Raw genomic sequence first — 12500 nt, 5'->3', positions numbered from 1 at the left:
GTGCACATGAAGTAGGTGAACTTTGACTTGTACCCTTTTGTGAAGGCAATGTACGCTGTGTGAGGCTGACTCTTTGCAATTTCGGAGACCCGTTCGATTTCCTCTTACCATATGCGAACTTTCTCCTCACAATAATGATCTTTGTATTCTTGCGACGCAATCACTGCTCCTAGATGGCGCTGACCTTCAGTTGTTATATTGACTTCACCTCCAAACACCTTCTTTGCTTCATCTGCAAGTGCCTCAGACTTAACAATCAGCCAACTCTTTGACCCGTTCACGAGATACCCAAACGTTTCTCTCTCTTTACTCTTTACTGGAGGCAAACCAGTTGGCTATTTACAAGTGCAGCTGGGAAGTTGAACCAGGGACTACCAGGATCAAATTCAACGAGTGGTCAGAGCGGGTCTTGAACCCGGGATCTCCGGTTCTCAAGGCAAGCGCCCTAACCACTGGTACGATTTCTTAAGCAGATTTATCGTGAACACAGCTATCTCTTCTCTTAGGTTTTTACCCTCAATCTTGAAGTAGTCTTGAAGTTCTTAGAGCACAAGATTCTCCTATAAAGCTCCGAGTCCATTCCCGATGGCCCGGCTGAGCCCTTGGTTTTGCTTTCTAGGTTGTAAATCATTTCTTCGTCTATGAGATCATACACGTTTGGTGTAATATAATCAACTAGACCGTGCAACAAAGTCTCCTCTGCACTATCAGCCGCCTCTGCGCGCTTGTCATTGCAGCTGACAACTTTCCTTGCAGAACCAGTTTTGAAAAAACTTTGCATACATCTTCTGCCGTCCTAGCTTTCTTAGAGTTCACAAATCTCCCCTGTATAAAGCTCACTTCTTTAAGCAACAAATCAAGGTCCCCTTGTTTCCAGAGAGCTAATCGACGCTCTATTCTACGATTTCGTCGTAAACACCATTGACAATGTTACAGAAGCTCGCGTGGCTAATATAATTTACCCCATGTTTTGTTCTTTATTTCGGAAGGAAACACCTCATAATCGGGCAGATTTGGTTTGATTTTGTTTTGATCTGTGACTATTGTACTAGGCAGTCCCGTGGGAGAAGGTACTCGACCACTCTCGGTTGTTACTGGCTTATGCAATTCCGAGGTAACGGAATCAGCATTTTCAAACTGCTGTTGTGGGTTATTGTTTTGAATGTTTCGCAAGTCATCTTGATTATTTTCTTCGGGCGCCTTCTCTTCTATATCATCCGACTAAATTTCTAAGCTGTTTCCACTCTCGAATAAAGAGCTAGTATGTCGTGTATAGCCCAGCTCTTGCTCCATTTTCTACAATCTCGATGCTTGATCCCGTAAATTCTGGCTTTTTAGCCCCAAGTATCCGTAACCCTAATACTCCCATAAATCGATCCGTCATTACTTCGATATAACCCTTCTTCCTTCCGGTAGCGTTGCGTGGAGGGTCTACAGACGATATCAGATCCTCTCTTTTCTCTTGCATCCCAGAAGATCACTATTCATACGCTCTGTCCATTTTACTTTGGACTGTTTCCTCAACGAATCTTGCAATGTTCCTGTTTACAACCAGCTCACTATCATCGATGTTGGTTATCCGGTTTTACAATAATAATGATAATGATAATAAACAAACATTATTTTGGCGTAATCGAAGGTGACCTACTTTTGGGAGCGGCAGTTTGTGATAAAGAGACGAAAGAAAGGTTAATAACCATCCCATTAACTTTCCTTTTTTTTTTTCTTCTTTTTTTTAAGATTGACAAGAGTTAAAACTAAATGTAGCAGAACTTTTACACCACTGTTTAGAATTACCGCCCACTGGCTACCTATGTTATGTTATTAAGGAAAAAGCTGACAGTAAGGTGGTCAGTATATATAACATCTCCCCTGAGGTGTGGCTCGTATGTACAACGTCATTACCGGATGAGGTATAAGGCGACCATGGACCGCCGTTTCGGTCTTGTTTGACCCTATTTTCATGGCATAACCGATACCTGAAATATGAATTCGAAGTTTAGCCAACCCCTTAACGCGGCAGCGCCACATCACAAATGTGGTAGCTGAAGTTGGGGACTGGAAAAATCAGTCCTCACGCGGCAATGCGCATGGGGAGGTGGATCCATGATGGGATCAGGGTGCCACGTTAATTTAATATGTTAAACCGCTGTTAGACGTTGAGACTTTTAGCTGAAACGTACGTGCAACGGCTTTGCCAAACAACTTTCAGCAGCGTTGCACCGTGTTACACAGAAAGTCGAAACTTGTCCGGGAACGTTGAAACTGGTCTCAAAATATTGTTTTCATCCACCATTTTACTTTGGACGCTTGCAATGAATCATGGCGGACTTAATTGTTCTGTTTTCTGATTGCCTTATGCTGTGTAGCACAACAAGACTGAGGGAAACTCTTTTTTTTATCACCACTGCGATCGTTTCCACGGTTGCAGAAATAGAAAGCAGTTCTATTTTTCATGAAACTTGTTTCTCAACAGAAGTTTAAAAAAGTTTCACGTTTCCGATCATGCTAAACTGTGTAACGCCTGCTGAAACCTGTTTTGCAGCGCCGTTGCACATACGTCTCCTAAAAGTTTCACAATGTAACAGCAGCTTTAGAAGCGACTTAAGGGTTCGCAAGAGTCGATTCACTTATCAAAATAATATAAGTCCGATCAGTTTTTACGTTGTTTTTATGACCTGTGTGCTTACTTTAGGTACTTAACCTACTGTACGAAATTTTACCAGCGTCTTACTCTTGAAAGCTGGTCTACAAACTTAGAACAAACTACATTAAACCGTTGCCAACCTCTACCTGCGCCTTACAAACGATTACTTGACAGAAAACCTCAACCACACGCTTGTTCTTTCTCAGTTTACAACCTTGCTGCGACCTTCACCGGACAGAAATGCACCAGTCACCACTCACCATCCTCACTACCAATCACATTACTCTTCCAACTACCAATCACAATAAAGACCAGAGCATTACTACATTGAATTTCGTTTGAATTTTCAACCGTCATTTGACTCTGAAGATGACTTCCGCTCAGGATATTGACACGGCCAGTCAATGCCAACAGTCTTTCTCAGGACTACTTTCACCCGGACGATAAAATCCCATTGAGGTAACAAATAAACAACAAAAATACAAAACAACGAAAGAAAGTATCTAAAACACCGAAATCTGTTGGGGCATCTGTGGCCTGATATCACGAGAGCGTTGTACTATGACGATAAATCGGAGCTTACAGGCGAATGTCGTTCGCATAATTGCACCGCGAAAGGAAATACCCAAGAGCGTATGTCACAGATTCCTTTCTGATCACCGCGCTCGGTAGGGGTGCATTCCTTGCGGTGTCTATTCTATACACCCTTTTAATAAGTCTAATATATGCCGTTTTGCGCTAATGACGTCGAACTCATGATTTCAAATTTTATTTATAAATTTACAAATGCCTAAAACTTTTTCGATTTCTCTTCTTGTTTTAAGCCTTTGTACATTTCTCAATGAAATTTGAAAGCACGAGTTCGAAGTCATTAGCGGAAAACGGCATATATTAGACTTATTAAAAGGGTGTATAGTATGACCATTTTTCTCAGTATCCATGTGGTAAGTAAACTACATGTGAGCATGCGTCAACATTGGGCGCATACACGCTTGCAAAATACACAAGGTTCCTAGTTATAATATGTTCCTCACAATGCAGTGGGAGTCACCTCTCTTTTGCATTGTTCATACTGATGCGACTTAACGAATTTATCTCGCTGAAATTCCAATGCGTACTTGGACATCTTCATTACATAATGTCTCACATAAACACTTACATGCCCTTATTACAAATCCCATATTTATCATTTCTTCTCCCTTTCAAAATCTCAAAATTAACGAAAATTAATGAACAATAGAACCGGTTTTTTTTCTTTTGTTTACGGGCGGACAAATGAGGACAAAAAAATTTGTAATCAATTAGTCTTTTGTATTTTAGATAAATTAAAGTACTAGTGAGTTTTCGCCCGTTTTTAAGTGTTTCTGCTTGCGTGGCAAGTAAAATTAAAATAATGACGATAATTTTAAAAAAAACCTTAAGCATGGTTTCCCGACGCAATCATAAGACTGAACAGATAGCATGCCCAAACTCAGAGGAGTTTTGAGCATTGGTAGTTTTGTTAAAACAAAAGACGCTAATTTGCCTATGTATGTTACTTGAATTAACAAGGATCTCATAGGTATACAAACAAACTGATAAAAAAAACTAACCACTCTAGATGAGATTTCAGGCCTAGATTAGTGTCCATTGCTAAGATATAAAACGACTGTTTAGACTACATCTGTTGAATTGGCGCTTAGGCCTAGTTAGTAAAATGAGAGTTTGACTGTATATGCATGAAATCCTTCTTCTTGAAATTATGCTTGCGCAGCCTGTAAATGAGATGCAGTCGCGCTTTGGAAAAAGCTGTCCGGTCCAACAATGCGGCAAAAACGGTCTTAAAATATGTAAGGAACACGTTCTCCCCTGTCTAGCCCAGCCTACGTGGTCTCGGTAGAGGCACGGGCGCTAATAAACCATTGCATTTTTTCTCGGAATTTGTGGAATTAAAATAGCAAATTGTGTCAAACCTCAGTTTTATGGCTTGCTCGAACTTCTCCGCTCTAAAAACCTAAAGCAGAGAATCAATAAACGCATTATTACCAGTTGAAATTTCTCGGTTTTGTGGCGACATAGTGTCCTTTAAGTTAATCGTAAGCCAAAGAAAAGCGATGACTATTGAAAGAAATAAAGAAAAAAAAACCATGCTGCTCATAACTAGGATGGCAATTTTCTTAGCAACGGACCCGCCTATCCTAATTGCCGCTCGCTTGCTTGTTTTCTTCACTAAAATGAAGATCTTTATGTTCAAGGGAACGATTGCGAAGTATGCTACCATCCCTCATAAAGACAACGCAATACTCATTTCGTACGAATGCAGAATGTCTTTGATCGGCCGAATAGGAATACAGTAGTTATTGGTTGTAAATAAGGAGGTCTTTGCCAAGGGCAGGATCGCTACAGTCACGCCCAAACACCACGTGAGTACAAGGAAGGTGACCGCTCGTCCACAAGTGATTGTGATAGAAGGCTCTATACAATAAACAATAGCTAAAAAGCGCTCAATTGTTAACCAAAGTGACGCTTTAATGCTTACAATTTGTCCTGTGAGCCACATTAATCCAAGAGCATTGCAAAGACCTTCTAAGTAAACTAGTGGTAAGATTCAGCATTCATTCATTCAACTGGGGCTATGTTGTACAAGGATATCGATGATTGTGACTATTTGTCATGTAGTTGAAGTGCATGTGAAACAAAATTTTTAATGGTTTGTTCAAAAGAGCTTTCAAAATGATGAACAACGGCGTTTATTGTATTGTGATAGCACTCTTGGTTGCCGAGGCATTCAAGATTTTGATTTATGCAAATTAGAGGACATGTGACGTCACATAGCGGACACAAAATTATGTAAAATCACAAAATATGGAATATCTTTTCAAATACTAAGTCTGCAGGATTGAAATTTTGCAGGGTTGATGTGCTGCCAGAACTACACATTGTGATAGCAGAAACTCACGCGTATCACGCAATCAGGGAAAAATTGCGCACAGACGCCCTATACTCAGTCCCACTAGTATTTAAATCCAGACCGCATTCTCAGAAGACTTCCTTAGCAATAACAATTCACAAAGTCATATGTTACTCATTCCCATCGAAAAGCTCACAAGCTCAACAAGCGTGCCGGATAATTTAACGATCTCGTTATTTAGCATTTAGTGTTTCAACGGCATTTTATTAAAACCAGTCGAGTATCCCCTTTTTGTTGTTGGTAGTCTCAGCTGTGCATACCTAGCGGATATTGAATTAAGCTCCGATCGGGTGAACCCAATTTTATATCTTCCAGTATTTCCAAACTTCCTTATGGCGAATAGAACAATCACACTTGCCTCGGCATTCTGGCATTCTGAGAGCGCGTTAGACCACTAGATTACGGTGACGAAGTTCTTACATTCCGATAAGAGCAAACATTTAGTTTGGAATCCTTTCCGCCCGCGTTGATTGACACAGTATTAAACCTCACATCTGAGAGTATTGATAAAGTGGACAGATGATTTTTCTTTGAAAAGGGCAAGCTTTAAAGGTAAGGAGAGTTTTCTACATTATTTCTAGATCTTGCTTCGTTCTTGTGTGTTCCACTGTGAACAATTTTTTGCAAGAACGAATAATTAATACTCCAATCAACTTGTTTCTTGCGAACCAGTTTGTTCAGTCGTTCGGACGTAGAAAGAAGATAAGAAAATAGTCTTTAACGGCCCAACAAAATGAAAAATGAAATCAAGTTTAAACAAATTAGCTATCGTGGTCCTCAGGGGGACTTCGCAGTGGTCTCCCCATCCAAGTACTTACCCCATTCGAAGGGGTTTAATTTTAGTTGACACTTAGAACTAGCATCAACGATTGCGATCTTTGTGTTAAATTCGCACATATCTTGTCGAACTTTACAACACTTGAAAGAAAGAAAAACCAATTAACAAAAATCCGGAGTCTTGCCGCCATTTTGCCACATATCGTGTATCCTTTGTTTCGTGAATTGTTGGTAAGCTGATAAACACGCAAGGTAACTTGATCACAGGCGGCCGCTAAAATCAATGTCACTCATACTTGTATAATTGAAGGTAGCAAAAATCTCCCACAATGTTTTTCGCTGATGGTAACTTGTTATATTTGCGGCAGAAAATTTATGATGTTTTTATCTCGCAAATTTGTTCGGGATGGCAAATTGTTTTATTCTCGATCGACACTTCTTAAAAACTTCCTTCATCTCTTCGTAAAACCTGTATGTCAATATTTATTTACTTTTGCGTCAATATTTGTTTTGCATAAAGCAGGCTAACAAAATCTGTCTTAGATCGCATTTTTGAGCGTTAAAATAGAATTTTCGGTCATATGTTCCTGACTGCAAGTCGCATATTTTGGGGTCTCCCATCAGAGCACACGCTTAAACTTGTGGTAAAAATAAGTTGTAAGGGAACTTGAAAATGATCAACATGTCAGCTGTGAAGCCAATGTTTGTCGATTTCCTTTCATTTTCGTCAATCTTTCTGGGATTAGTATTTTACTGAACCAAATGTCTTCTCAGGGGATATTTAGCAAAGACATCTACCATGGCGCTATAATGATTTACGACACCAAAGAAAAGTTGTGTACTCTTAGAGCTACATATTACGCAAAGACAACTTGAATCTTCTGAAAAACAAAACGCAGCTCAGTTAACAGTTATGGAAAAAAACACCGTCAAGTTACTACACTACCACACGTACGCAATGCGTGCCTATTTTATAACGTATCGCGTATGCCGTTCATTTCTTCCCCCCTTCCCTCTCCCCCCCCCCCCCCCCCCCCTCAATATCCCGTATCCCCTAATAGGGCTTCATTTTTTGCATTTGCAAATTTAATAACATTAATAATAAGAGTTTTTACAACAAACAAACTTCAAATAAAATTCTGGTAATCTCTCGGCATTTTCCGAAGTTTACCCGTAGTTGAAGTTCACTGTAACTGCAAAATTTGTGTTGTTTGCGCATCCCACGGATACGCCCTTATAGGCGTCTTGTTCTTTTCAATTCTTTTGGTTTGTTTATCCAGTAGCTATATCACGTAACGTTATCATATGAAATCTTCTTTAAGTACTTCATCACATGTGTATATATATTCTGTAAATTCGTTAGATCTCCAAATAAACCTGATAAAGGCTAGTATTGGCCAGCCAAAATCGTTTAAAAATACATTTTTGCCTTGTTTTTATCAGTCGTGCAGTAAATATTAATGTTGCAGTTTATGCAGAAGCATAACTATTTCCATATGAATTTTGCTTTCTGGGGTTAGAAACGGGAGCTCCGCTTTTAGGCTTTGCTAAATCTATATATTAGAAGTCAGTGACTGCAGAAATTTTAAAGTTCTTACGATCGAGTGTCATTAATCTTTCGCTGAGAATTCGAAATTCAGATTTATAATAAAAATAGGCACGCATTGCGTACGTGTGGTAGTGCACAGTGATACAGTCAGTGCTTTAGTCCATCACTGTGAACTAAGCTGCGTTTTGTTTCCCAGGAGATTCAATTTGTTTTTGCGTAATATGTAGGGTCACGTAGCTCTAAAAGCACACAACATTGTTTTGATATCGTTAATCATCATAGCGCTATGGTAGATGCTTTTCGCTATTGTTCTTTCCACCAAAATGGTGCGGTGCCGTGACGTTAGGTGCAATCAAAGAATTGAGAAAGATTGAAGAAAATAGAAGGGAATCGAGAAATATTGGCTTCAAGGCAAACATGGAATTTGCTTCAACCTCTTTTTCACAGAAAGTGTGAGCGTGTACTCTGCGCGTCTGACAGCTTTTCACGACAAAAGTTCACTAAAGTTAAACCCTGTCCGGTGGGGTAGGTTTCTGGAGGGGAAACCTCAAAATATACGACTTGCTGTCAGACTGAAGATTTTATTTTAACGCTCAAAAATGCGAACTAAGCAAGGTACAGATCTTGCTGGTCTGCCTTATGCAAAACAAATATTGATGCAAAAGTAAATAAATATTATAACACAGTTTTTAGGAAGAGCAGAGGGAAGTTTTTAGGAGTGTCGATCGATCTACGTTCAATTTTTCTATTATAGTTTCGACTGCACAAATAAATCGCAAAGTCAAAAGTGACATCAATTTCAGCGGTCGCCTATAATCAAGATACCTTGCGTGTTAGGCTTAAAAAGGTAAAAGACCTCAAAACGGGACAAGACATTGGCAAATAATTCAACGTCTGAACGTGTGAGTCAAAGGGCCACTGCTTGCACGACGTCTGGGTGACCCCTCAAATGGTCTATATGACCCCCTCCACCCCTTGAAAAAAATAACTGGAACGGTGCAGTTCAATATCACCCAACTCAAGTGCTTTCTGTTTTTGTGTAACACGTACCACAGGCAGCCCATTTTACGCTCATAGAGCGTCTAGTATCCACGTCGTTTGTCAACTGCCTCTAATATGAGTTGAGCGAAAATTCACACAACAGTTGTCAAGTTATCTTCTTGAGAGTTACTAGACCTGAACACATAAAACGATTTAGTGAGTATCCAAGTGTAGAGTGATCAGTAACCTTGTTTTCCCAGCGAAACAAAAGAAAACATTTGCATGATAGAACAATTCCTGGAGGATTCGTTAGGTACACCAACGTGGCCGCCGTTCCATTGTTAAGGTACACCAACATGGCCGCCGTGACGTCACATGAAAACACTCTATTCTTTTTGCTGCGACTCATCTTACGGGTTTGTGATGTCCAGACTCCTCTCCACAGCTCAAAGCTTGGCTACTAAGCACTAACTCGTACCGTTTCAATGTGACCACAGGCAACCCAAGTTCAGTGTGAGCATGGGCTACAAATTATAAGGATTTTGTACGGGAATCTCGATAAAAGGCTAAAAGAAGATAATTATATGAAAAAATTCTCAATTAAAAAGCCCAAACCTTATTGCCATTGTGGGTGGCTTCCTTCCTGTGTGGCAGGACCCATCAGTAGGAGCCTTCATTTCCCACTTTGTTTCTATAAAGTAGCGTTTTTCCTCACCTATCTATTTTTAGAGCCACTTTCCCGCCATTCGTTGTCATGGTAAACGTCAATAACAATTGAAAATGGAACGGGAAGGCGTTTTCAAGACTTTGAGGCTTGTTTCCCGCATTCGGCCGCCATCTTGGATAGCCCCTTCATGCAGGGCACTTAGTAAACGCCTTTAATTAGCGCGGCAAATTCAAAAAAGTTATTTCTAAAAATAGAGAGGTCAGGAAAAACGCTACCTCACCTAGGGAAGCCAGTTGGAGGCTCGTACTGATGGGCTCCTGTGCGTATTTATTTTTCAGATCCAACTCGAGTTGTCGACTTAATGATAAATGATGTCCCTATCAACAAACTTCCAGTCTACTATCTATTAGATACACTAGACAGTTTAAATGATTGTTTTTCATGGCCCCTGAAAAGTCCTTATTTATCAGTGTATGTAATTCACAAGGATTGGTATGAAATTCATTGAATCGTGACCAGATGGACCAGTGTGCTTTTCCATACAAATCCCTTTAACAGTTTTCTGTTTTCACTTACAACAAATTATTTACACTCGATATTGTGACATAGCTTATTTTGAGCTTCTCTTTGGGTATCTGGATATGGAAAACGCAAACGTTTTTATCACTATCTAATTTTTACCTTTTCAAAAAACAGTTTTCTTGGCCTGTGGTCGAGTCAAATTTTGTCAGAAAAATTATACCAAATGTTAGTGACTTCAGTTAAGTAGCTTGATTCGGTACTGAAGTGTTTTTTGTTTGTTTGTTTGTTTGTTTTTTTCGCCGGAGGCAAACTTAGCCCCTGGCTGCGAAAGACGAATCTGACATGATAGCTCAGTCTCAAGCCTTCATCTGGTTGTCGTCATGCAGTTGTGCCTCGGATGTTCGATGCTTACAACTCGTCTCTCAATCCTTGTACAAATAGCGAGGACGAGCTGAAGACCCTATGACAAAAACTTTATTGTCATGGCCGAGTATCACCAAAATAAGTGTGTGCTTTGTGCTCTCAGTAATTTGTGACGAGTTCCCTGCAAGCAGAGATCTCTTAGTGTAAGCGACTGAAAAAAAAATGTCCTAAGGTCGAAACATTTGCCTCCCGCCGTCGTGTGTAATGTACAAATGGGAAGGAGGGGATGGGAAGGGGGGGCGTCAGTACAGGATGCATTTCTATTGTTCTATTGTGTTTATCTCCTTTTTTTTTTTTTTTTTTTTTTTGGGGGGGGGGGGGGGGGTCGGTACAGGATACATTTCTATTGTGTTTAAGATTAAGCTCCATTGCTTCCATTCCTAGTGTTTTAACCAGTAACGAGAGCCGTTGTTGCAGTAACAGCTTCCTCTTGATCACTTGTTTTGAGTCGTCGAATTAATTAATTAATTATTAATTAACGTATAATTAATAATGTCCAATATAAAATCACTTGACCTTTGCGCTAAGTGAACTCAATTTTATTTCACCGCACATAACCAACTCTCTTGAGCTCAACGAGCTGATATTATTTACAATAACGTAGCTATACCATGCAAAAAAGTATGTGCGGTTTAGCAAGATTACACTTGCTTAAAATAGCGGCGATATCTTAGTTTACCTTATAAGAAGGAAACTATAGACTTAGACAAAGCATAATAATACAATTTTGTATATACGAAAAAAGGGCATAGCGTTGAAGGCGCCCTCTGATTGGCTACTCAAATTCCGATCGAATATCCTTTGCCATTCAACTCCGAGCAACTCGCTTGGGATTTGCGCCCGAAAACATTGTAATCGTTGCAGAAATAAATGAATTAAAATTACTTTTTGTGCGATATTATCTCACTCAATATACTATCTCCACCACTAGCCACCTTCACTTCGGTGAAAATTATCTCATAAAAATTTGATATCACAACTAAAGAATTTCTAATCATTACTATATTGACCTTCAATCCATTGTGCGGTTCATCTCATCGTGCTTTGAAATGAGAGACAAATTAATTGGACCCCTTTTTGGAATACTGGATAAATGTTATGATTTGTTAATCTTACCTTATCAACGTTGTACCCTCAGCCTGGAAAGTAAGTTACTGTAATTATCATGCTTTCGACACTTTTGCAATGCTGTGTTCACGTTACAGTCATGCAAATAAAGTTCACTGTTGTTGCTGTTGTTGTTAAGTAACAGGAGATTGGATTTTGGGCTGAGCGACGGTGTAGAGCCTGTATTATTAGTTTCTACTGATCAGTCTTAAAGGTATTTGAATTTTTGTCTCTACCGGTTTAGTTACAGCGATCGCTCTATATTTAAAATGCCATAGATTTCGAAAAGGTTCGTCTCAGCCTTGATTTGCGTTAATTGTTAATTTCAGTTTACAAAGTCCCCAATTAGTGCTAAAGCGCTTGAACGACTGGGCACTTGAATAAAGTTCCTTTCCTTTCCTTTCCTTTCCTTTCAGCGAATGTCAGGTTTTAATATTATCTTCGGTTGCATTTGTAAGTGGAATCAAAATTTTCTCAGATGTGACTTTTTCAATGCCGTGATGGGACGGGTGTCCTGCTAAGCCTCCCTCTTCCTCCTCTACCGTTTCCATTTCTTGCCGTCTTGGCGATATGCTGGAGGGAGCAATGGACTCCATAGCTGAAACTCTGTTCCTTTTGCAGCAAATTAGTTCTGACAAATGTTTTCGAAACTGACTGCTCTGTAGGCTGTAGACGATAGGGTTAACACTGGAGTTGAAAACGATCAAAGCAGAGGCGATTGTGTGATGAATTCCAACGAGCGTGATGGTGCCAGTGAAGCCAAGGAAGTAGATCAAAAGCTCAGGAACCCAGCACAACACGTAAATGACAGTCACAAAGACAACCATCTTTGTCACTCGTTTGCGGTGGCGTTTTAGAGCTTTCTGGGTTTCCTCGC

The 12500-nt window shown here is 39.8% G+C and overlaps 1 protein-coding gene across 1 annotated transcript in view; it reads right to left on the bottom strand.

The window, feature by feature from the left end:
* Positions 1-11041: 11041 nt before the first annotated feature.
* LOC138059346 (allatostatin-A receptor-like) overlaps positions 11042-12500 on the bottom strand; it is a 2063-nt gene continuing 604 nt past the window's right edge. Inside the window, exon 1 of the mRNA XM_068904930.1 lies at positions 11042-12500. This exon is cut by the window's right edge and continues 604 nt beyond it. Coding sequence (XP_068761031.1) covers positions 12046-12500 — 455 coding nt within the window. The 3' untranslated portion in view covers positions 11042-12045.

Source organism: Montipora capricornis, chromosome 8, assembly GCF_036669925.1.
Source record: "Montipora capricornis isolate CH-2021 chromosome 8, ASM3666992v2, whole genome shotgun sequence".
Lineage (NCBI taxonomy): Eukaryota > Metazoa > Cnidaria > Anthozoa > Scleractinia > Acroporidae > Montipora > Montipora capricornis.
This window is presented reverse-complemented; position numbering and strand designations above follow the sequence as displayed.